The following is a 26967-nucleotide window of genomic DNA, read 5'->3' as shown; positions in this document are numbered from 1 at the left end:
AAGCTCCCTGCCCTCCCCTTTGCTCATTCCTATTTATCTTTCAAGATGCACTTCTGGCTTGGTGCCTGGGAGTCTTTCTAACACTCAGTCTGGGCCAAGGCCACCAAACAGTTCCTAGGGATCATGTGGATCTCATCACTCTGCAAAACCTTGGTGTCAGAGGACAGGCATCTCTCACCTTTGCACACAGCCATGCTAGAGTCTTGGTAGACTCTCAAGTAGAATTTGTTGAACTGAGCTGAACCTCAAAGTTAGTTCCCTCCTCCATTTCCAGAATCTTACAAATATCTTATTCATTATGACTTCTTGCTTGCTAGTCCAAGTTTTTTTCTTCCTAAATACAACCCAAATGCCTCCTCCCTAGGAAACATTCCCTGATAAGACCCACCAGACTATTCCTCTTGGAATCTCTGGGCTCACCTGTGCTATGCCCCCTTAATACATCCATCTTGTCTTTCTCTGTTCTCTGAGGACTGAGACTGACCCCATAAGACTGTGCTGTCTATGATCACCCAACATACTGAAACACTTCTTATGCTTGCCTAAGGGCCTATCACTTCCTAGCCCTGTAATTACCCTTCCACCGGGAGAGCATCTATGTCTCTCCGATCTCACAGCAGCACCCAGAACAGAGATTCACTGCTAAAGGATTTACTTGTGGTTGTTCAGGGACCTTCCTTGAGTTGACAAATCAAACATTCTGTTATTCTTGTATGCACACTTAGTGCACATTTTCTTTTCCTTTGTGGTCATTCCATTTCATTTCCCCATGTCCCTCCTTTGGTGCCCCGTGATTCTAGAGCTGTGGATTCATGAAGGGTAGGGCATAGGTCTATTTCTTCCCTCACAGTTTCAGCAGTTAAAACTCAGAACATCCAGGCTGAACAAAGGCTGTCCTGTCTTAGTGCTTTCCTTTTCCATTCCGAGAGGCAGCAGAGTGTGGTGCTCAGGTGTATCCGTGTGGAAGCCTACTGGGTCAGGCAACCTGGGGCAATGGGCATGCTTTGTAGAATGAAGATGATACTAATTTCAAGTAAGGTGCAACTAGAACCATTTTTCCTACCTTCTTCTTCTTTATCCATCCTTACTTATAGTATTCTAAGGACCAGCCCCCCATGTTAAATTAGACCTGTCTCACAATACACCTGAGAAATCCAAGGACCCCTGAACCAGGAATTATGAATAAGGTCACAGATTCAGAACCTTGAGTTCCAGAGACTCTTGAAATAAGAAAAATGAAATATGTTGAAGTCGAAAGGGTTCAGGGTGAGGAGTGGCACCAAAGAAGGTCCTGGTCAGAGGACAGAAATGGCCTGGTCAGAGAGCAGGTTTAAGGGAGCAAAGCTGGAAGACAGAGGTACGAGGCAGGAATGATTCACTTGATACCCAAACCTGGACCCAGCTACCAGGCAGAAGACAATATACTGGCTTTGACAGAGCTGGAGCGATGCTATGCCATCACCTGTTGTCTATCAGACATACCTACATAGCCTCGCCATCTAGAAAACGTACTGCACTTGGTTGAGATGAGCCTCCATTGTTTGACCACAGAATATTCTTAGCCAGGAATTATGCCAATGCTTATATGAGCATAGAACTCCTCAAATCCTCACTCCCTACCCCAGTCAGGTCAGCACTTCCACCCCACACTATACCACTTGTCTGAGTTCCTCTCCACTATCTGAAAGGGGCCATGTGTGCTTTTAGCAGAGCTCTGCTTTGGTGTCTCAGCCAGTGCTGGTTTTGTAGTGGGCATTGAGTGGGGATTAACCAAATGAGAAAATAATACACGCACGGAATTCTAATCCAGTGTGTACTGTAATCCTTCTTTTCCCAGCTTCTAAACATCAATCCTAGGTTTTCCTCTGGGGTCACATAAAATGAATCTAATTCTCTTCCACACGATAGTCCTTTAAGCATGTGAGGAAAGTTATGACATTCCCCGAGAGTCTCCTTTACTTCTGACCAAATATCCTTCATTTCTAACACTGATGCCGCTCCCTCAGGCACCTTCCTGTAAATACGATGCATCTTCTCCTCTCTTGACCCCAGCCAGCCACTGCGGAATCCCTAACCCCTGTTCTCCTCATAGCAAAATCACTCAGGCAGAACTGGGCACACAATCCCGCCATCCCTCACAAAATGATCCTGGAACGTTTCTCACTAAGCTCGCTAGGGTTAGACTCCTGAGCACAGCACCAGCCTCAGCTTAGTCCTCCTCTTAAGGAGGGCGTGTCAGGTATTTATTTACCATTTTCCCATGCTGAAAATTGGTCTTAGGGATTTGCGTGGACCAGGCATGTGTGTATTCTACTGTTGGGCCTACCCCCAGTCCTTAGCCACCTTGCCTCATAGACCACTGCAGAACTCTAGTTGAACACTGACTTAGCTGGGGCTTTTCTCACTGGACCTGCAGGACCACATTTATGTTTTTCTGTGACTCCCTACCCTCTTCATCTCTTTTTTAAAATTATAATATAATTAGGCCATTCTACCTTCCCTTTCCTCCCTCCAAGAGACTCCTCATCACTCTCCTTCAAATTCACGGCCTCCCCTCCTGCATCCCTCCCCCCCCCAGCCCCATCCATTGATAGCTGTTACATTCGTGACTCTGTGTGTGTGTGTGTGTGTGTGTGTGTGTGTGTGTGTATGTGTAAGATCTTATATGTCTTCCCCAAAGCCCACGTGCTAAACTCTTGGTCCCTAGCCCACAGTGCTGTCTGGAGACAGTGAGATCTTTAAGAGGAAGGGCCTAATGTTAAAGTAAGATCCCTGCGGGTAAGGTGATCTTGGGGTTCCACTCCCTCCTCACTCTGCATCCTGGCTGCTAGGAGACAAGCAGCTTGCTCTGCCACACACTCAGCCACGGTGCTCTGCCTCACCACCAAGACTATGGGACCAAACAACTATGGTCTGCTCGAATTGTGAGCCAAAGTCAACCTCTCCTCCTTTTAGGTTGCTTAAGTATTGTCACAGCAACAGAAATTTGACTAACAAACTGTAGAGTAACCTCACCACATTCCAGGTTCCCCTCCTGTTGCTTTATTGTTCTTTCTAACCCTTACCATTATCCTCTGTACTCATGTTATTAATTTATCTGTGGGATCTTTCCTGTGTAGATCCAAGAGGCAGGCATTTTCTTTTCCCATTTTAGTCATTACTGTCAACCCAGCACTTAGAAAATATACCGGGAAACCTTAAAGCATTAAATGGGTAAGTGGAAAGATTAGACTGTAAAGCTTACCTTCTGTCCTCCTGTAAATTTTTAAGTCTTTTTGTTTGTTTATTTAATGTACAAGCACTTTATCTGCATGTACACCTGCATGCCAGAAGAGGGCATCAGATCCCATTACAGATGGTTGTGAGCCACCATGTGGTTGCTGGGAATTGAACTCAGAACCTCTGAAAGAGCAGAAGTCGGTGCTCTTAACCGCTGAGCCATCTTTGCAGCCCTTCCCACCCCCGTATCCATCTACTACTCATTAAAGTGTGTGTCCAGAAAGCGTAGACACTCTCTCTAGATGTGGACTCCCAGCATGATGCGCAGGGCTAGCCCCTCCCCAGGGAGGACTTCACAAGAGGCTCAGTCTTGGTCTGGAGGTGAGCATCAGTGGTCTTACCTTCTCTGAGTAGCCTTGTTTATGCAGTGCCTCCAGCGTATGGAACGTAAGTATTGCAGACTTGGCTGGTTTGCACACAGAGAAGGACCATGTCCACCCTGCTCACTGTCTTACATCTGTGCAGCATAGCCTCTGCTATCCAGTTCACCTCTTCTGAGTGAACGTTTTTATGCAGTTGTCTCAACGACTCTTAATATCCACCATGAAAATATGCATCATTAATGCCAGTGTACTGATGGAAATGTGGAGGTGATGAGAAATTAAACAATTATGCTTCACAAAGCTATTGGGATGGCAAACCAGGATTAACTACAGGGTCAGTCACAGAGCATACGAGCGTGTGGATGGATTGCCTAGAAGTGTCCCCACTATCACTATGAACAAATGCAGCTAACTGCTCTGAGCCTGGGGGTTTTCTTTTTAATGTATAAAATATGGCTACCCAGGGTGTATGAACCACAGCATATGAAGTACTTAGCCGTGTACATGCTATGCAAATGAAGCTATTGGTAATAATCATGGTTATAAAATGACACGAGGTTTCACTAGCCCTTTATTGCCAACACCGTGCTTCTCAGATCACATTAAGCCAGCAAACAGTATGCCTTCCTCTGTCAGAAAGCAGCACATAGTGTGCCCACAGGAACAGCTCCACCCAGCCCGGCCTGGGTCCTCTCAGACATCCATGGCTGGTCTGAGTAGAACAGATAGGGTGCTGGAGGCTCAACCCATGCTCAGTTCCCTGTTGATCCCCAACCCCGCTGCTCCCCAGGCCTCTCCACAGGCCACGTTTTCTGCTCTGCTTCCCCTTCTCCGAGCAGTGACCCAGGAAAGCGGAGGCCTTCTTCACCTCTGTGAAGCTAGCCAGTCCCAGGGAAGGTGATACAGAGACAGGTCTCCAGGCTGCCCCAGGCTTCCCTGAGCTACAGCATTCCCAGACACGGAGCCCTTTCTCCCTGAAAGGGAGCAGCCAGGCAGAAAGACAAAGACCATATCTGATTCCAACAGGCTGAAGACCACAAGCTGGGATAGGGAAGCTGGCAGAAGGGGCCAAGAAAGGGGCTGGGGGTGAACAGGAGGAGGAAAAGGGAAGGGGCCAGCATCAGCGTTCTGGTTCCCTCCGCCCCTGCCTCCCCCGCCACTGAGAGGGGATATAAGAGAAATCTCACAATGCTGGCTGTCACAATTCACATTTCCAAGAAACTTTTCATGTAGTCTCTGCCCAGATACTGCAGTGTGGTTCTCGCATCCCAGTTGTGTACACAGCTTCTCACCCTTCCTCTCCTTCCCACTCCCTAGTAGTAAGTAGGTGTAGCGTTGGTGTGCCCCTAAGAGTCCTTTACAGGCAGAAGACAAATGTCAAAGAGCGGCAAAGGCTAGAGCAGGTTGCCTGAATATGTGCATCTGGCTGCTCTCCACTTCCTTCCCTACAGAAGCAGGGACACTGTACCAACTCCCAGTGGTAAAGGCTTTAGTGTACGCAGTTCGCAGACAGCCGGGCTCTTAGCAGGGACTCGGCGAACAGCACAGTTCCCATGGTATGAAGACATGGGATTACCAAGTGATTCCAATCCCATCATCTCACCTGGTCCCTACCTCTCCTACTTCACATGGGGAAGCTGAAGTCACCAGTGACAGAGTGGAGTGATGGAAATGTCTGTCTCCAAGGAAACAGGAGGCAAGAGAAGGGCACAAAGCCTCACCCCTTGCTTTGAACTTCCAGGCTGGACCGCCTTATCAACAGGTCACTGGTAACCTTGTTCTGTGGCTTCTCCTAACGGAGTCATTTTCCCCAGGGGAAGGGTCACAGGTCACTGTCAGGAGCTCCTGGTGGTCCAGACTGCCCTCTGTTCTCAGGGTGGTGGGAGGCTATCTTTGCTGTCTCTGCTGACAGTGAGGGGACACTGCCGTTCCAGTAGACCTTGGCTCATGTATGTCTTCAAATGAGTACAAGCCAGCAGCCTCACAGGGGCTGGGTCTGTTGCCCGACACAGAGTGGGAGCCCAGCTCCTCGTCCATGTATCCATGAAGACTGAACCTGGGAACTGGCTTACCAGAAAGGCCTCAGTAAACGTGGTTAAGGGAGCAAAGGAGTGGCTGGATGAACGAGTTTGAGTATGACATCACTCCCCCAGACCCAGGCGAGAGCGGAGGAGCTGCCGAGGGAAAACACAGCAGAGAGACCTAGTCCCACGCTCCCAGCAGGGAGCCTCCTGTGCATCAACTGTCACCTTTTTTGGAGCTCTGCTTTTAAGCACATCAACAGCCGTGAGGAGATGGCATGGTTGCCAAAAAACAGAAACCAAACACATCAAAACAAACCAACAAAAAAAAACCATAACAACACTACCCACAAGTGACAAATATGCTTCTCTCTCAAGAGCGAGACAGACTTAGTTCCTACCTCTGGGACCTCCCTCAGAGCTCAGCACATGAACGCATGTAGCAACCTCTAGGCCATCTGGAAAGAATGCCCTGGAAGAAGCAATTCCTATCTCATAGGGCCAGACCGTTTTTATATTAAAGGCGTATCTACACACGGAATGAGGGGGAAGACAACAAATGTGCCATAGGGTCCCCTCCAGACAGTGGCCTCGGGGATCAGGGGAGCTCCAAGGGGACAGCCTTGTTTGAAGCTTGGGTGCAGGGGCAGAGTAGAAATGTGAGCACACTGGAACACAGAGAGGCTCACTTGTCCTGGGACCCTAGAGCCCTGCTCCAGTTTGCTGGGCTCTGATATGCCACCTCATCCCACCTGTCCTTTGTCACGCTCCTGTTTCCTCCACCTGGTGGGGACTGGGGGCAGTAAACAGAGGAAAAAGCACGTGCTGTGCATCCAGCGATGCTAGGGTCAGAAAGGTAAAGGGTGTCTAAGCGGCTCCATTTGACTCTCTCGTAGATGGTTCCGAGGCAGTCTAGGTCCAGGCATTGTCAGCAGAGCACAAACACAACGCCAGACCAGGCAGGCTGAGCTTGAGAGGGGAGACGAAGCCTCTGCCTTAGAAGGGACGGTGGCGCTTACCCTGTCCACTCTCCCTCCACAATCAGAAGTCCCTATGCAGCATGCCCAGCATGTGTCTTCTCTTCCTGAGCTTGGCTGCAGCAGGGTTTACTCACTCAAGAAGCAACACTAACACTTCCTCTTTTCCTGATAGTTCTGTTGTTGAAGAGCAGTTCTTTATGGTCAATGGGATTCTGCCTCTCCATTTGTCTTAGGCTAGGCATTGGAGCTAGAGAATATTCATTAAGGACCTACTATGTGTCAGGTTTCTAGATCCTGAATTGGTGAACAAAACAAAGTCCTTCCCTGGTAATCACAGCTAAGGGTCCATCTACTTAATGCTCCTTCCATGTGACCTAGGAATTTTTCTCCTGCCCAGGCCATCTGAAATACTGTTATCTTCAGTATATGAGAGATCTGAGGGACCAGATCGATTTATTTTTCTGATGCCACACCAACAAGCATCCCTAAAAGAGGAAGACAAAGGGTAAAGGAATCTGGAGATGCAGGTCCTTCCTGTTACATTTATCTGCACATCCCAATGTTTATCCCTAGTTACAAGTTTGCATTTCCTGATTGTCCTCTGACCCCTCCCTCCAGGAGGACCAAACCCTTCTGCCTCCATTCAGTCGAACACCACGACAATGATAAGAGGCACACAGTGGAAGATGCTACATAAACACATGTGGAATTGAAGGCCAAGCAGATGGACACATGGGATTCAAATCACAAACCAGAGAACAGACAAATTCTCTACATAGACCTTCCTCTGTCAGCCAGAAAGAGACAGCTAGTTTCCTCCTTCAGCAGTTATATAGATAGATGGTGAGTCTAAGAAGAACTTCCTGAGAAAGTTGGAAGGCACAGAGCCAGACCCTAATTCAGCTAGAACCATCAGCAGCAGCTCCCATGCCAATCCTGCTCTGGATCTACCTGACAGTGTAGAAATGATTCCTAGTGGGGAGGAAGTTTCAAGTGGCTAGGGTCTACTGAAAGGCTCTTGAGCTCTACTCTGGGCACCAGGGAAAGAGACCGGGTGCCTAGAGTACTGGAGATGAGCTAGCAGCTGCCTGAGAACCCCAAAGGCAGGCGATGTGATTAGGAGCACTGTGTGGTGTTCCCTGGAAGAGGACTACATCCAGAGTTTAGAAGGACAATTGAGACATGATGGCCAACAACAATGAAAACCATGGTCACTTACTGTAGAACTGTCCGTACCAGGCATTCTGCTAACTACTTCAAGAACACAAAATCCACATCACATTTACAGTGCCAGGAGAATGCAAGGTGTTTAACTCCTTTCACAAACTGAGGAGCCCAGCTGGACATGGTAGCTCACATCTGTAATCCTAGCATGCAAAAAACACTGCTATAAATTTGAGGTCAGCCTGGACTACATGGTGAGATACTTTCACACACACACACACACACACACACACACACAGAGAGAGAGAGACAGACAGACAGACAGACACAGACACAGACACACACACACACACACACACACACACACACACACACACCAGGGAGAAATATTCGAGAGATGAGGCACTTGGCCAAAGCCCAATAGTAGTGGCTGCTGTCTGAGCATCACTGCATGGGAGAAGCAGGCCCCACAGCCAAGAGATGCATGGGATCCCCACAGGAACAGCTAAAACAGACCTTATCACAGACCCCACTGTGGCTTACTGGTAGACCTACTAAGATGCCTCAGCCAGATACAAGCCACAAAACCCTTGAGTTGGATGCCCTCGCTCCCATTTGATGCCCCTTTTGGTCTCTCCTACAGAGTTTTTCTTCTTTAGTCAGCTTGCTCTCCACCCTAAATTGTCTTCTCCTTCCTTTTTAAAGCCAGGGAGTAGGAAAGCTCTCAGCTATTGGGATATCTTATACATCTGCCAGCCTACCTTCTTGCTTTTAAATAGAAGACCACTCTGCCCTCTGTAGATTGATCAAGGTTATGTCAGTCTCTCTAATAAGTAGGACTCTAAAGTGTCCATCAAGGCCCTCCTCTTAGGGCCTTAATAGACAGCTCACAGTATCCATGAACCCTTGGATTCCTCTCCACAGAGCCTGCTATTTATTTTCCTTGTAGACCCCGTCTGTCTGGAGGGCTTCAGGAAGCCATCCTGTCTGCCATCTGTGAATACAGGACATCATGCCTCCGGTGCCAGCCTGCAAAGGAGCTTTGTATTCTTCGTCCCAGAGCAGCTCGCAACCCTGTCCCACTGTGTACTCTCTCTGATCTATAGTGTCCATCTAAAGGAGGTCCACTAGAAAATATGAATGAATGAATGAATGAATGAATGAATGAATGAACAGTTTGAAATTCCTCAATCTGATTCTATGCTCCAAGGAGTTCCTTTTGCATTGTAGTATATAAATTCTTGATCTTTGATTTGTAAAATCAAGACTCAAGGTTTCTTCTACATTGAAAAAACAAATAAGCTCTTGGCTTTTGGATTATTCCTCGATCTCTCAGCCTGGCTGCTGCTTCAGGGAAGTATCTCTCAGTATCTTGGCTGCCTGTATCCCTGAGGATTTGAGGACTAACTGGAAACGTATTCAGGCCGTAAATCTACCCTTTGGCTCGGTGTAATTCTGTAGTATGCTCTAGCTTTCTAAATTTCTCTTTAAGGGGCAAGAACATGTCCCTCCAAATTACTGGGATATGAACAAGATCTACATGATGGTACTTGCCTGTAATCCCAACATTTTAGAGGCTGAGGCAGGAGGATAACTTCAAGTTCCCAGCCTGGGATTCACAGTGAGGTCTAAGATAGACTGAGCTACAGGGTAAAATCTTGTCTCAAATAAATAAATAAATAAATAAATAAATAAATAAATAAATAAATAAATAAAGCAAGTAAAACAAGCCACCCAAGCATCCAGTTGGGGAATTAGCCACATGGTTTCTGTCTAGCAGTAACACCATCTACCTCCTTCATCACGGAGATTAATGGAAGCCTCAGAGATCATGGTAAAAGGAGCCAGACCTCTAGAGAAATGAGACTGGATTTCAGATATTCCCTCATTTCTCTAGATCTTACTGCTTATACAGAAAACAGAACATGGGGTCATTGATTCCTATTTAACAGACCTCTGTGTGAATTAAAGTAAACCAGTCAACAGTAAATAGAATAGTCTGCAGCTCCTGGAACAGACAACAGAGGGGAAACTCATAACTTCCTTCTCTCTTGCTGGAATTCTCTCTGTGGTCCCTATGGATGCATGCTCCCCTCCCCCACCTTCGGTTCCATCGGAAGGCAGATTCTTACATTAGTCCTGGTCCCTTCCCTCCACGGGTGAAGGGAAATGTCAGAGTCAATGGCAGGCCTGTTGGACACCTGGGTGAAGCTGTGTGTGCAGGTGTGACAACAGCGCACAGACGCACAGACGTTCTCCTGAAGCACACTGCCTCAGGCTTAGTCCCCAGGGGACTGTTCTCAACAGGTTTCTTTTAAAAGAAAAACAGAAACTGCCAAATGATAAGTAATTGACCCATTAGGAGGATGCTTAAGAGCTGCCTAGGCAGGAGACAATGGCAGGCAGAAGGTTCCTGCTTCTGTTCTAAGGGTCTCAGACCAGGCACAAACCCAAGAAAGCAAAAGAAAGAAAGCTCAAAGCGAAAGCCATCTTAAAAATGAAAAGCAGAAATAAAGAAAAGTTCACACATAAAACACCACACACACACCACACATACATATACACTACACACACACAAAAACCACACACATATATACCACACAAACAGCATATACATACTCACATCACACACACACAGACACACATTCACATACACCACATACACACACACAAACACACACCACATCACATACATTAAAATCCATGTTTATTAACTAGAATATACACATAATTTATATTATGTGTTAGTTTTCTTTCTCTAGCATGTCTTGATCTCCCTCTCTTTTTTAAAGGTGTGTGAATATTTTGCCTGCATGTATATGTTTGGATGCCTATGGAAGCCAGAAGAAGGAACAGGATTCTCTGGAACTGAAGTTACAGGTGGCTATGAGCCATTATGTGTGTATTGGGAATTTGAACCTGAACCCTGTGGAAGAGTAGCCAGAGCTCTTAACCAGTGAACCATTTCTCCAGCCTATTTTGATTTTTTTAAATGAAAGAAAAATAATTTCTTTATATGTGGTGGGATAGAAAACAAACATGATTTTCTAGCATATCTGGATAGGCCAAACCCATAAGCATGCTTGCGTTAGCAATCTATGGCGTAGGTCATCCATGAAGAGCTCCCGTTCTTCGGCACCAAATGGACAGAAAGAGCAGGAAATAACCGCTCACACTGTCGAGCAGCTAAGCACTTGAGAATCACTTTCTTATCCATTGTAACTTGTGACCCATAAAATCTCAGAGCTGTTCAGTGAACCTGAGTCCTCACTACTGATCAGAGTCTACACACCAGAACCCACATCCGATTCCTCTCAGTAGTTTGGATTTGAGTCTCTAGTAGCTCATGTGTTGAAAGTGTGCTCCCTCGTTTGTAAGACTATGGGAAAGTTGGTGTCACCTTTAGAAGACGGGACCTAGTGGAAGAAAGCTGGGTCAGTGAGCAGCGACCATGGCCTGCCAGGCCCCCTCTGCTACCTTACCTCTTCCGTCCTCCCATAACCTTTGTGCCTTCCTATGCTATGTGCTCCTGCTATGACAGACTGACCCACCCAAAGCCCCAAAGCATAGAGCCAACCAACCACAGACTGAAACCTCCAAACTCCCTAGTGTGTTTTTTATAATCATAGCCATTATGTTATAGCGATGAAAAAGTAACATGACTGACACATTCTTTTCCTGTCATATCACACCGGAAAGTAAAAGAACTAGGTAAATGGCTAAGATAGTGGAGAACAACTTTTCAATTTGAAGCACTGCTCAGCTCCAATTATAAACTTCTGGAATATGAAGAATGTCAAGTGCTCGGATGGGTGTAAAACTAAAATGGAAATTGGGAGAGGTGCGTCTGGAGGAAACCAAGGCAGCTAAAATAGGACGAGAATGGCTAGCCGAGACTTCAGCTCAGTGGTATAGCACATGGCCAGTATGCACACGAAGCCCTAGCTTCAATTCCTTATTCTAAAGGCCAAAGTAACAAACATCAAAAGTCTATCTCTGAGCAAGAACTCAATGGTGTATGGTAAAGGACTGACAGGAGAAAAGACAGCAAAGGTAGAACTCCAGAAAAGGACTGAACAACTGCCTCGTGGGCTGGTAATAAGAAAAGGCCATGAGTGAGCTTCAAGGAAAGGAAGAGTAGGCACTGCAGAGAACAACGCCCCAACGCTCCTGCCTGGTCCAGAGCTGCAAGCTCTCCTCTCAGAGCAAAGGAGGGGGGGCTAGAAAGATGGATCAATGGCTAGGAGTACTTGCTCCTCTCACAGAGGGCAGGTCACTTCCCGGTGCCCACGTCAGAGAGTTGACTTCAGCTCCGTAGGATCTGAGGCCATCTTCTGGCATCCTGCACAACAGCATGTGCACACACTCACACAGACACACACACATAAGTAGAAAGAAATAACTCCTTTCCAAGGAAGAGAGAGAGAGAGAGAGAGAGAGAGAGAGAGAGAGAGACTGTTCCTCTACATCTCTTGCCCCTAACTGGCCTCCTTATCAGCCACAAGAATCCTTGCTCCAACTTCTCAACAGACATAGTCCCCAACTACACACTTAATATGTTTCACATATGCAGGTGTATGTATTGTATGTGGTATTTGTGGAGTTCATAAGTGGTAAGTGTGTAGTATATGTGTGAGGTGTGCGGTGTGTTTGAGGTGTTCATAATGTATATGCTGGGGGGAGACTTGTTCATGTAGCCCAGGCTGGCCTTGAACTCACGCACACAGGCAGACAGACACCTGCCACAGAAGACATGTAGGCAGGAGACAACTTATTAAAGAGTTGGTTCTCTCCTTCCACCGTATAGGTGAGTTCTAGGGCAGACACTCAGGCTAACAGGCAATATTCAGTGCTTTTGCCTGTTGAGCCATCTCACCGGCCAATGTCCTTCATAATTCACTGGGTATCCTCAAAGGACAAGATCAGAGTCTTTCTGTGTTTTTGCAGTCAATGACCAAAGAACAATCAGCATTACAAGTTCACAGAGTTCAGAAGTCACCCACCATGCCGACTCCCTGTACAGGGAGCCAGCCCTCCCTGCTACAAACTTGCAAGACGGGTGCCATTTTCTGACGCGAAAACTAGTGGCTCCAGAAGTCTCAACGGCACAGGAGAAGGTATGATCAGATTCAGTGACTTCTGATTGACTTATCGATCCTGGACCCTATAAGATACCCAGGAAGTACCAGGGCAAATCCAGACCAATTTCAGTTACAAAAATTGAATTGTGACTCTCAAAACCTCAAGGATATTTGTGTGTAGGTATGTATATGGTGGGAAGGGGGAAATAATAAAAGGGAGGGGGAGAAGGCAGAGGAAGTGTAAGAATAGAGGGATCTGCTGGAAACAAAGAGAAGCTTCTTCCTTCTCGTTCTCCACTAGGGAAGACGTCCCACCACCTGTTTCCCATCACAGCCTTCAATTCCCTCCTCATTCAGGGGACCTGAAGCACAGAGCTGGCTTACTGATTGATTTAAGTTTAATTCATTTGTGTAATATCCCTGTTCAGAGCAATGTCTAATTAACACTTTTTGTTGGGGGGAATAAAACCTCCCATATTCATTAATGAATGGGGGAAGGGAGGAGAAGCCTTCATAGGCAGCAACCCAGAGTCTACAGGGCTGGCTCTATCTTAGAGATGTCTTAATGAGACATGTCTTCATAATGGGATTATTGCTCCCTTTGGACTAGAAGAAGCAAATGGGGCTGAGATCAGCTAGGGAATGGAGAGTCAATAGTGCATGAGTCAGCAGCACTCAAGCCACGGCTGGGGACCCTGATTCTGGAACCCTCATCCAGGGAAGGGATTCATGGTTAGCAAGGCTCTCTCTGAGCTACTCTCTGCTGATTACACTTGCAAGCATGAATCCACTTCTTTCTGGATTCCTCAGCCTCGCTAGGCCTTGCAGAAAGAAATAACATCACAGATTTGTTTACGACCTCACAATTTGTAACATGATGCTTTATAAATGTTAGCTTACAAGTTTCTAGAAACAACGAACGACCAACCCTGTTTAACAGGCAAAGACTCTCAGAGAAATGGAGGAACTCACCCAAAGTCACAAAGATAAGATAAGCAACGACTAAGTGTGGAGCCCACATCTTCTGACTCAGAAACCTGGGCTTCTCGGGGAGCAGGCTTGATTGGCAGGTCATTCGTGTGCTATGGCTCTCCAGAGTCATTCCTAAAGCCCTGCTGGGGATGAATACAAAAAATACATTAAGGTGCGAGTCTTAGCTTTTGGTGAGAGAGGAATCATCTAAAATTATATGCTAGAGGTGGTCCAGCAGTTGGAGTACATGTGCTGGGCCATCCCAGCACCCATATCCGGCAGTTCACAACTGACCAGGACTCCAGCTGCAGGGAATCTGATGCCTTCGTTTGGCCTCTGTGGGCACGTGTATTCATACACACACACACACACACACACATACACACACATACACACACATACACACACATACACACACATACACACACACACACACACATATACACACACACACAAATGACTTTTTAAAATGTGCCTTAAAATTATAATTATAAATTCCATTAATTATAAAATCATAGTAAGAGTTTAAAGTGAGGGTGGGGGTGGCAGGGAACTCTCAAAGGACTGTCTAAGGACTCTCAGTGTCCATCTGAGTGACCTGAGGGGACCTATGCACCCTGCCGAGGCTTCTATTTTTATGCCTGAAGAAGAATCACAAACCATGCCTTGCCCAATACAGAGGCTTTGTCGAGGTCCAATATGCATAAGGGAGAGGAGACAGCAGCCACAGGCCCACAGTGATTCTCACAGCTCATCATCTGCATTTTAAAATGTTTGTGCCACGTGCATTTAGCTCCTAAAAATATAAATTAAAATTTCACAAGATGACTTTAAGCCCCCAGGTTATACATTTTTACACATATAATCCCTCTGAATTCTCTGGGCAGTCCTGTGTGGTAGAGATAATTTTCTCAATTGCCTATGAAGCAATGGAGGCCCAGCAAACACCAGATAAGTCAGCTGGCCTCACACATGTGACTAACTATTCGGTGGTCTAGGATGAAAATTCTTATCTTTCTGATTTCAGAGCTGCAACCTCATACTTCCTCTCTTTCCGGCATTAATTATATATGCCTATTCTATATTAAAAGCTCAGTGTTAAGAGATGAAATTGCTATATATTGAAGAATAAATTTCACTATATTGCTATGGGTGAAGGGAGCTGAGATTTCTCCACCATTATCTAAACATAAGATCCCATAACAATTCGCCTTACACAACCCATTCAACTGCCCACTGGCCACATGAAGAAAACTGTTTTTAAAATAATGTATCTAGACTCTTAAATATGCATTTTTGTATGTACACACACCGGGCAGATGGCGGCAGCTTTTTTAATGGAGAGAGGAAGGGAGAATTAGAACGGCTATTGACCATGTCGTCCTGTGCCCTGGCAGCATGGAGACCCACCAGGTAACTTGCCTCCCATAGTCTTGTAAATATTGTAGATTCTTCCTTTAATTCGCTGTCCGCTGCCCTATGCATTCAATCCATGTCAATGCCTCTGGCTTGGACCACAGTCCAAGACAGGCAAGGACGGACCATACATATCTCTTTCCGTCTCCACACTGAGCCAGCACAGTTATGTGCTTAATAAAGGCTTGCACAGATAACCACAAAGACAAAGATCATTTATTTTAACTTAAAGGGAAGCAAGGCCCAAGGTTTCAGCATTCAGTGTTATACGGTAAAACACCCAGGAACTTTTGGAGAAGGTCAGGGTCTGCAGCCTCGTCTCCGAGTTTACCTACTGGAGGATGGAGATAATATCTACTCGTGGAATTGCAGTGAAAATTACACATAGAAACTGTGAATTCCTTACTAAATGGGAGATCATTATGTATCAATAAAAAGGAGAATAGACACTAAGGATGCATATAACTGTTACAGTCTTGCCTAGCTTGCACAAACCTTTGGTTTGATATACTGACAAAAGTAAGGAGAAAGATAAATTTTAAAAATAGGTAAGCAAGCAAACTCCTAAGATGCTGCAGTCGCAAGACTCCCAGCAGGAAGTGGCTCCTGGGCACTGCATCCCCAGCATCAGAAACTGCTTTGCTCGCCCTGGTCCCTGTGCCTTACATAAAACTTGGCACATCAGCAAATGAGAGGAATACCCTAGAGAGAGTCCCAGAGCTTGCTGGACCCAGCTTGGGAGCAATTAAAGAGGAAAGGAATAGCTCAAGCTTTCCCCCAAATTCCATCAAATTTGCATCAACTCATCTCTAGCCATTCTGGAAGGGATTCTTCACACAGGTCCGTACCACCACCCCACCCCAACATGACGTAGGCTTAAATAACAGACTAGTTAGAGCAAATTACTGTGCAGTTCACTCTGAGGACACAGGTGGCCACGAGACCTTGAGCAAGCAGACAAGGCCAACCAAGTCACAGTTTGGCCAGGGTACTAAGGCTATGTTTTACAAAAGGCAAAGGTCAAAGGTCAATGGTGGAGAAAGTTGGCACAGACAGAACAGTTACCTGCTATGTTACAAGCCTGGTAGCACAAGTGGGCAGGCCCCACCTTGAGGATCGGGGAGCGTCACAGGAATAGCATTAGCCCTCCTGAGAATGTGCTGTGTAGATGGGAGTACTGGCCTTTTCTGAAGTTATTAGGGCACTTCCTGGGCTTCCCCTGTCCCAAAGACTGAAATGCTATTTATTGACTTACCCCAAGGTAAAACCTTCTGCAGACGTTCTCATAAGACCTGATTTCTGTCGCTCGGAGCTCCCTAGTCATGCTACGCACAGGACAATTCAGCATCTCCAGCCTTGCTCTGAGGATACCTAATATGCCCTAAGTTTCCAGCCTGTCCCCCTCCCCCACAGCTATATACTAACAGACAAACAAACAAATAACCAACCACTAGCACAGGCTCTATGGCAGCCTGTCTGATTCGAAACCCACTGTCACATGCTATCTGTGACTTTGGATGGTGGCTTAAGGTCTCTGAGTGTTAGATACCTCCTGTGTCAGATCATGGGGCTAATTAAGCAATCTCCTAAAATCACTGGCTGCCACCTCGGAAGGTACCAACCCATGGTTAGCATGCTGGGGAAACAACACGCAGAAGTTTACTCAAGACCTGACAGGTGATTACAGCCAAGTCTGTCTGACTTGAGAGTCCATGTTCGGCCCAACTTGGTGTCATCACCTTTCTCAAAGAACGCTGCCTTCCATCTCTCCCAGACTTGCCTCGGGCTATAAACCCCTTAAGAGCAGGATACCCAAACCACCTTTCTGTACTCCGTAGGACCTAGGGCATCGGCCAGAGACCCAAAACAGGGAGAAAGAATGCTTTAGTTCCAGGGGTCAACATCTCCCCTCTCTAATGGCCGTGTGAAAAGCAACAGCATGGGCAGAAAGAAGAGGTACATCACAGAGGGTACTGGACAGGAAAGCTCTGACTGGCCATTTCCTCTCTCCGGCTTCTCCTGTGGCTTCTGGCCTCCTTATGACTATCCAGGACTCATGTGAGGGAATATTAGGGCCCGAACTCCAAGCAAACTAGCGATCATTCCTGGCCATGCAGCAGAAATGCCAGCCTGCTTCAGGGAGTCCTGGTGGGGACCCTTCTTCACCCTTCACCACAGTTAACTACAGCCCTGCACTGCCCTGCCCTGCCTTGCCCCATCCTAGTGCCAAGCCACTTCCTGCTGCCTGGCTGCCTGGCAGCTCAAGGCCTCCTCCTGCTCAGGAGGGTGGAGACATACTAGAGAATATAACAGCCATGTTTCTCTTGCCTCCCATTTTCCACGACATCTTCCCCTCGCACCTCATACCTTCCGGCCCGTTCTTTTCCCTCCCGCCTCTCTCTGGTTCATGGCTCCTCTGCCCACCTCTATTCATCCTGTCCAGGCTTCCTCTGACTACATCCGCGCCTTTCTCCACAGCTTCCCTCTCAGAGCCCCACATCTCCATCTCCTCTTTGTTTCTATTCTCAGGCCTGGCCGCCCTCTCCGGCTGCCATCTTAGCTCGCGGGGCTGCCAGCTTCCTTTCCTTGCTTCTTGTCCCACCCCCTTTCTCAGCCCCGCCCAGCCCTCCTTCACTGGTGTTTTCCTCTTTTCCCACATTCCCCTTCTCATGACTTCCTCCCTTCCTTCTCTCATCCACCCTCCTGCCTCTCATTCTTCCACTCACTGAAGAGGTATTTGTGCTCAGTTCTGTCCTGATGGGAGAGTTTGGGAAATAAATGTCTGGGAGGACACGGCTGGCATTAGCTTAGCCCAAGAGCCACTTGTCAGCACCAAACAGGAAGTCCAGGGACAATTTAAAGTTTGTGGGGTCAGGGCTAAGGATACTGTCTCCACCTAGAGGCAGTACCCCAGCTTTTGTGGAGAGTCACCACACCACAGGTCATCTTGGTGACAGGTGCCTGCGAGCCACACCTCAGCTGCCCACAGCTGCTGTTAAGGAAGCCTCAAGAGAGAACCCAATTGGGGTGGCTTCTTCATTTTAGGGCAAGAAATTCCAACTTCTGATTAGCCTCATTTGACTGCACTACCCCTGGTTTCAATCCTGAGGTCAGTGGAGCTGAAGGGAGGGAGCTTGCCCTGGGGAGAACATCTGACCTCTTTCTCCCAGCATGCCTCCTCCTTCTTCAGTTGTCCTCTGGAAACTTCCACTCTCCTGTATGGTTTTCTGTAGCTGGCACTGAGGACCTTACACAGTCTCCCTCAGGGGCTCCCACATTACTTACTCGTGGACCTGACTTCCAGGTCCTTGTCCTTATTCTCCTCCCCCTTTACTTCCGGTTTTACTCCATTTTTTCTAAGATGGTCCTAAAGGAAGGGGTATCTTTCCTAACTGTATGGCATGAGCATCTCCTTCCCATTTTCTAAAATTGCACTCCTTCCAGGAAACCTTTCAATTGACCTGACCATAAATCTGGAAGAGATCTGAGGAACTACTTAATTCCATCTTTATTTGTACATAAGACGCTGAGTGCCAGCGCGGTGCTGTATGTTGCTCAGTCTGTGTGGTGGTTTAAAGATGATGTCCTGCACAGGCTTGTATGTCTGAAAAATTGGTCCCTAGTTTGGTGGAACTGTTCGGGAAGGATTAGGAGGCGTGGCCTTGTGGAAGGAGGTGTGTCACTGGGGGTGGCTTTGAGGTTTCAGACAATTCTCAGTGTTCCCTCTGTGCCTCCTACCTGTAGATCAAGATGTGAGCTCTTAGCGGTTGCTCTAGCTGCCTGTCTCCTTGCCTTCACTCCACCATCACAGATCCTAAGTCTCAGAAGTCCAATTAAACTCTTTCTCTTGCAAGCAGCCATGGTCATGGTATCTTGTCACAGCAATATAAAAGTAACTGAAAGAAGTCATCTAAGTAAGTCTCCTGTTTCTTCCTCTTGATCTCTCCTTGTCTCTTTCTCTCCAAGCTGCCTGCTACTCAAAGAAGGGACAATTGACGGCCCTGCCTGGTGGGTAAGGATTCTCACTCTCATGCCTTCCTCCTCTGCCCTAAAATGCCTTTCTATGTATTCAGTCTCCGCTATATTTGATTGAATGTTGTTGGTGTTAAAGAAAAACATATTTAACTGTGAGCTCCTAGGAGGGTAGTAAGCACACTGAATTCACCTGTTTCCTCAACATCTAACCGTACCCATACTGGCACCCTGCATAGGCCTGTCAAGGTGAAAGTAAAATGGAAACATGGTGTTGATATCTAAAACAACAGATATGCATCAGCAAGGGAGTGGGGAGGGCAAGTAAAGGGGGGGTTCGTCCTGGAAACAAAATGGCAAAGTTTGGCACAGTCTGTGCAGAGCCAGCATTCTCCCACACTCCCCAGCCTCTCAGAGGACAGCTGGGCTATAGAAGGAATGGCTGTGGCCACCATTGCACGTTTGCCCTTTCAAGATCAAGGCATGACCATCCAGGCCAGGGACTTTCCATCTGGGTGGAACACTTCATGGTTGCAGGCCAAACCAAAAAGAACTTTAGAAGACACCTGGAACCTTGGAACCCTGGAACCCTATCATTGAGCGGGCCCCACTGGCTCCTCTCCACCCTTCCTATCCCAGGTTCAAGATCTAGCCTCATTTGACCCACGCTGAGTACATATATAGATCAGGAATCCTGGGAAGGAGAACGCTGGAAGCCCGCTAGGCCCACATCACTTCAGTGGAAGCCCTGTAGACACCTTCACACAAGACAGAGCGTGGTGAATGTGGTGGAGGGGTGGAAGAAGCCCCGCCCAGCAGAACCTGCCTGAACATGTGGTCCGCGGCCTCCCTCCCCGTCAGGTTACTGCACTGTCTCATCTCATCTAAGATTGTACGAGGTGTTAGCCACGTCTTCCCAGGGTCTTCCATTTTGGTGGTAAGGAAAGATTCACGGTAAGGTGACTTTGAGGAGGCAGCTCATCTGCAGCAGGGAGGCAGGAGTGGTTAAGGTCACTCTAGCCAGTGTAGCTCTGGGGGAGGTCAAAGACAGTAGGTGGGGCTAGAAATCTAGCTCAGTGGGTAGAGTGCTTGTCTAGTCTGTAAGAGGCTCTGGGGTTCCGTCTCCAGTACTACATAAACTAGGTGCAGTGGTATAGACCATTAATACCAGCTCTCAGAGGCAGATGATGGACAGAAATTCAGATTATCCTTGACTACATAGTAAGTTCAAGACCAAGGCTATATAAAAGACTAGGAGAAACACACACACACACACACAAGCATAACAAAATATACTTATGACAGCACTTAGCCATAGCAGAAAGAACCTTTGCTAGAATGAAAGTCAGAAATCAGGTCTTCTAGACTAGCTGAGCTGTGTGACTTGAATAGGTCACATTCCTTTTCTGGTCTTCAGTTTTCTAAACCAGGAACCAGATCGCCTCTAAGGTCCCTTCCAGAACTGACACCCTGGAACAGGGTAGGTATTCAATACAACAATCTCTGCGGCAAGATCCCCTTCTTTTGGATATCTATAACATTCTCCACATCCCTCCACCCTTCTAGCTCCATTTAGTGGGAAATGGCCCCTCTAATCTTCTTTGATTCTTACCTTCCCCCATCCAGGTGTTTAGCAATCAGAATGCAGCCTCCCTAGCTGACCTACTATTCAAGAACAGAAGCTGCCCACTAAAATGCCAGGTGCATAAGGCTTTCCCGAGCTCCACGCCTTGGCCACAGTCACTCACACACCTGGAGTGGATTTCTTTCTTTTCCTGCAACCCAAAACTCTTGGGTTCTCTGAGCCTCTGAGGCTGTGAATTTAACCTTGTTCAGAAAACCTAGCCAACCCAGCACCATCCACATCATAGCCTGTCTTTCTGGTGTTTAACCCCTTGAGTCACATTATATGTATCTGTAGCATATTTATATAGTATCTGCAGAATATTTAACGTATGGTTTGAATTATATATGCATCATACATATATACATATGTGTAAGCATATTTATATCTATCTCTATCTCTATATGTAACAATGGGCATTCTTCTGAAAGCTGCAGATGAAAACAGCTGGGCTGAGGAGAGTCCCACACATTCCTTCCTCTACTGTCATGCTATAAAACCCCTAAGGGCCTTTGATCTTCTCCAGAAGGTGAGGCTAGAGAAAGGTAAAAACATACAAGAGTAACTTATTGTGGAAAGGAAATGGTACTCAGTTGAAAATCATGTGTATGAATGTTTCTTTCCACTCACAGACTTATACAAAAAAGTTACAGGTAAAAATAACTTCAGCTACTAATCATCACCCTTAATTACAGCACTAGGGAAGCAGAGGCTGTCAGGTCTGTGTGAGATTGAAGGGCAGTCTGATCAGCATATGGAGGTCCAGGCTAGTCAAGGACACATAGTGAGACTTTGTCAGAAAGAAAGAAAGAAAGAAAGAAAGAAAGAAAGAAAGAAAGAAAGAAAGAAAGAAAAAGAAAGAAAGAAAGAAAGAAAGAAAGAAAGAAAGAAAGAAAGAAAGAAAGAAAGAAAGGAAGGAAGGAAGGAAGGAAGGAAGGAAGGAAGGAAGGAAGGAAGGAAGGAAGGAAGGAAGGAAGGAAGGAAGGAAGGAAGGAAGGAAGAAAAGAAGTCTTTGCCTAGCCCAATTTTGTCATGTTAGGAGTTCTGAAAGCCCAAAGAGGTTAGCTAGTTTTTACAAAGTTATTAGCAGACTCAGAAGGAAAATGAAGACGCAGGATACCTCATCCACACTCTAGATATCCTTCAAACCAGAGGAGTGAAGCAGCCAAGTAGAAAGTTAACAACATGGCCAGACGGGTGGCTTCTGTTCTCTCAGTGAACTCTGGGTCGTGGTCACCCTGAGAATGGGGACACAGCAGTTTGAAGAATGAAAATATCTCATATTCTCATTCCCAGAATGGACAGCTCTGGGACGCAGCAGTTTTGACACAATGATTGCGGCTTTGGTTGAGATGCTAGGCCACACTGGCCCTCTTCACGCCTCTGAGGCTGGGTCCACAACACTATAGGCTCAGCCCCAGAATATGTGGCAACAGCAAGAATCACAGTGGATATGGGCCATTGCTTCTTCCCCCTCAGACCCGCAATCCCTCTGCTCTCAAGGCAGCCCTATCATCAGCTGTAATGAAACACGGAGCTCAGTCATCTACCGTCCATCAAGCCAGACCAGCAGGGGTGTGGGCCGCAGTGAGGTCAGTTCTGATTGGCACTGGAACTCATGGTGAATTTTTTAGCAGTAACCCTTATGCTCTAGGGAAGATAATACACACACACACACACACACACACACACACAGAGAGAGAGAGAGAGAGAGAGAGAGAGAGAGAGAGAGAGAGAGACCGTTTTCATCTTCTCAGAGTACATGTTACACAACAGCGTGAAGAACTGAGCTGGAGGACAAACCAGACTGTGCAGTGAACATTCATTACAGAGGCCTAACAAATGGATAATCTAACCCCCCAGGACAGGGACACTCACTCAACAAGGTTGCTATTCTTCCCAATTTGTGTGTGTGTGTGTGTGTGTGTGTGTGTGTGTGTGTACTTACTGTGTAGCAGCTGCTCTGTCACTCCACTATGAGGTTAATAACATAACCAAGTCACATTCCGTCTCCTGAAGAACAGAGTGCGGGGCAGTAAACAGCTTGCTCTAGTTCAGCAGGGACAGAATCTATTGAGGTGCAGCAGTTGCTCTGGAAGCCCAAGGGGATGGAGCTGATATTCTTTGGGAAACTGAGCCGGCTCCCTGGAGGGCTTGCAAAATGCATCTGGATGGCAGACCAGGCAGAGGCAGCCTGGACTGCCCTGCCCTGGACACCACGGGGTGACATGCAAACAGACCCCTCTAGCCTGGTGACTTAGGAGGAATCTCATTCCACGTGAGGCAAAGACATGCCTTCGGGATAGACGTACCCTCCGCCCGCTCTATGTAGCCACCCTTATCTCCTCTTAGCGAGCTTCTCAAGCCAGTTCCTTCCCTCTCACTGAGCGCTGGAAAAAAAAAATTCACCCTGGGAACAAATTCCTGTGCGAGTCCACAAGAGTTTATTTTCAACTTCAAAATTACTCAATTCAGCACTAATTTTTCTGGGATTCCCACATCTGGGGACTTTTTCTTTGGGAGGATTGCTACAGTGGGGACTTTTGTTCTGGCCGGCAGCCCCTCTAAACCCTTTTAATTGAGCCTGTTTTAAAACAAAGGGAAAAGAATCAGGAGAGGAGGCAGCTCTCTTTGCCTCCAGCCTCTTACCCCAGCTCTGCGGTTAACACTCAGCAATGATCCTACAAGCCTGGAATCTGAGGAATTTCCTGCCCTGCGCTCCCTGGAAGAGCTGAGAGAGACCTAGCAATTAGGCCTCCAGTTTCCATTCCTGCCTTCCTCCACCACAGCCTGTGAACTGAGGGAAAAGCCGGTGGAGGGACCGGAGAGGCCTGCATCCGTGGGGCTCTGCAGCCGAGGTGGTGGCGCCCAAGGTTACTCTCTCCTTCCTTTCTCACCAATCAATCACACCTTTTCCTTTGTCTGCTTGAGAGAGTGGTAACAGCAAGGGATGGGAAGAGGTGTAATCCTTCCTGAAGCCATCTTGTTTTTTTCTGCAGTTGTAACTCAAAAGTGTTTCTCTCCCCCATCCCACACACACACACACCCCCAACACCACAGGAGTTAGGGAGCTCCTCAGCAGCTTGCCCCATCCTCCGGGCTATTGTCACTCACCCTAAGCCCACATGCTTGTCACGTGTCTGTTCCAGGGAGCCGGTCACAGGACTGCCCCAGGCAGTATGTCTGTCTAAGAGATTTCTAAGAGACAGGGTAAAGGCTATGGACCTCTATATTTTGGTTCAAGTCAGAGAGAGAGGCAGGAAGAAGAAAGTCATTCCCAGGTCGTCTGGGAACCACACAGGTTATGTGGGTGCTGCAGCAGCTGAGTAGCAGAAGCAAGTTTCCCTTCTAATTATGTTTTGTTCTGGCTAACACTGAAATCATCAGTTCACATCTGAAATCATCAGATCTGCTCTCTCGTGACACATCAATTGAATTCCAGGTACTAGGGCAAAAGCAGCCTGGGACTTAAAAACTTGCCATAAGCAGTTCCCAAACTGGCTGAACCAATCCCTTAGCAGGGACTGCTAGGCCACATCTGTGTGTCCTTAGCCCTGTGGTCTCTAGAGATCCCTGCAGTCCAGGGTCCTGCTAAGCACTTCTTCATTCCGGCTGTCTCATAGCACTGGGCCCCAGCTCCACAGAAAGACTATTCTGAAAGCCCTGATCCTCCTGCCTCAGCAGTGCTGAGTGAGAACCAGAACTCACTCTGTGGAGCAGGCTGGCCTCGAACTCAGAAATCCGTCTGCCTCTGCCTCCCAAGCTCTGGGATTAAAAGCATGCACCACCACTGCTTGGCTAATTGTCTCATTCTTTTCTTTTTAATATTTTTTATTTTTTCTTTTCTTTTCTTTTTTTTTTTTTTAAAGATTTGTTTATTTGTTATGTGTAAGTACACTGTAGTTGTCTTCAGACACTCCAGAAGAGGGCATCAGATCTCTTACAGATGGTTGCGGATGGTTGTGAGCCACCATGTGGTTGCTGGGATTTGAACTCAGAACTTTCAGAAGAGCAGCCAGTGCTCTCAACCACTGAGCCATCTCCCCATCCCCTAATTGTCTCTTGACAGTCTTCAATCCTCCTGTCTCTCTTTATCCATTCATGACATCTCTGAGACCTGTCTGCCCAAACAGAATCGCTAAGGTTGGAGTGACTCAACGCCTTCCCTCTCTGCCCACAACACCATTGCCCTCACCCATCTTAATCCACGGCAGCAATGGCGCAGTGACCTCCCTGCTGACTGACCAAGAAGGCTGCCTAGTCCTGGCCCTTACGAGACCTCAGCTTTGCTCACTGGCTTCTCTTTCCCTCCCCACAAACAGAAGGCTGGGATGACAGCCAGCACTCAAGACCTCTACTCGCCCCCCACCCCTCCACCCTCTCACACACACCCCTCGCCCCGCTCCTGGAGTCTCTGTAGACTCTTGACAATTCTGATACAGTATGGAACTAAAATGGCCGCTCCCTGCTTCCCTTTCTTTCTCTTGTTGAGTCTTTGATCTCAACATACTCTGCCAGCCACAGAGGAACAAGACTCAGAAATCCTCCACAACTTCAGTGGGAATATCCACCAATCTACACATTTCCTCCAACTCAGATATTTGCCTTTTGAAGGCCAATTGCCAATTCCTCCACCCCTACCCTGCCCTCACATTCCCCTTCAAACAAAGCTTTCCTGTCAGGTTTTGACCCTGATGAAGATTTTTAACTAATTTTTTTTTTATTTTATTTTTTTTTATTTCCTTTCCCCCTTCCTCTCTTAATTCTGAAGGGTCTTTTGTCTTCTGAGTCAAATAGCTCAGACTAAGAAGACTGGATATTTCTCTCTCTCTCTCTCTCTCTCTCTCTCTCTCTCTCTCTCTCTCTCTCTCTCTCTCTCTCTTCCTCTCTCTCTCTCTGTCTCTCTTGTCACCAGTAGGGAAAGAATTCGGGGAGGGGGCAATAGAGGAGGTGGGTATAGGCCTGGAAAACTCAAGGCCAGCCTGGGCTATATAAAAATCCTTCCTTTAAAAATAAAAATAAATGGGCTGGAGAGATGACTCAGCGGTTAAGAGCACTGACTGCTCTTCTGAAGGTCCTGAGTTCAAATTCCCAGAAACCACATGGTGGCTCACAATCATCCATGAGATCTGACGCCCTCTTCTGGAGGGTCTGAGGACAGCTACAGGGTACTTACATATAATAAAATAAATAAATATTAAAAAATAAAAAATAAAAAAAACAAATACAGTGTGTGTGTGTGTGTGTATGTGTGTAATCAATTCTGAAATTATTTTCTTTCTTAAAAATCGATGAAAATAAAAGAGGGGAGGCCTTGAAAACATGAAAGGAAAAGAGGACCCCAGAAGGAGAGGGGAGGCAAAAGGAGGAAGAGAAAACAGGGGAATCCCGCAGACTCCTTGAGCAAAGGAGAGACAAGATGCCCTTCATGACCTGTATCCTCTGGGCAGCTTCTCCAGTCAGAGGAGACAGCTGGATCCCCCCAGGAAAGCCGGCGAGCCTCCGTCCATCCAGCCCAACCAATGGATCCCACAGGCAATTGTCATGAATGATTATGGGACTCAACCAAGCAGGGTTCCAGGGTTCTTTCTTACCCTGGCCCCAGGGAGGAGTGGAAGGATTGGTGGCAAACCAACACACACAAAAGAAACTGAACTAGGTATAGCCTCACCCCACCCCCACTCCCCCCACCCCTACCCCCACTCCCCCCACTCCCACTCCCCCACCCCCACCGCCCTTGAATTAAGGCAGGTGGTTCCCAACTTCGAAACAGGCCTCTCTAAGGCAGCTCTTAGCCACCTACTCTGTCCTCCTGAGACACCATTCTCTCCCTGTCTGGCGGAGCAAAACAGAATCAATGAAATGCTGCCAGTTCTCAGTGATACATAAGTTTCTCACCCTGAAGATTATCAGTGGAAAAATCTTAATCCTGGGCAGACTTCTGCACCCAGAATGTTTGAGTGTGAGCAAGGAATTAGAAGCTTGCTTAAATAGCATCCAAGTCAATCCAAAAAAGCAAACAAGCCTGGTTGATATCCTCATACCGACATGAAGCATTCCGCAGTGTGTGTGTGGAAAAGATGAAAGAAATCAGGTTAGTGGATGTTAAAATGTTGAGGCGCTGTCCGGGTACAG

At 47.1% G+C, this 26967-nt stretch overlaps 1 protein-coding gene across 3 annotated transcripts in view; it reads right to left on the bottom strand.

Moving 5' to 3' along the window:
- The window catches only part of Kirrel1 (kirre like nephrin family adhesion molecule 1), a 92503-nt gene that overhangs the window by 43481 nt on the left and 22055 nt on the right, over positions 1-26967 (bottom strand). For 2 of the 3 annotated variants that reach the window (XM_052180224.1, XM_052180226.1), the window contains exon 2: positions 13821-13963. In XM_052180224.1, the coding sequence (XP_052036184.1) occupies positions 13821-13950 (130 nt within the window). In that variant the 5' untranslated portion in view covers positions 13951-13963. The remainder of the gene's footprint in view (positions 1-13820; positions 13964-26967) is intronic. The other variant, XM_052180225.1, reaches the window with a different exon arrangement.

The sequence above is a fragment of the Apodemus sylvaticus genome, chromosome 4 (genome assembly GCF_947179515.1).
Source record: "Apodemus sylvaticus chromosome 4, mApoSyl1.1, whole genome shotgun sequence".
Lineage (NCBI taxonomy): Eukaryota > Metazoa > Chordata > Mammalia > Rodentia > Muridae > Apodemus > Apodemus sylvaticus.
The sequence above is the reverse complement of the archived record's forward strand: the minus strand, read 5'-3'. Positions and strand labels throughout refer to the sequence as shown.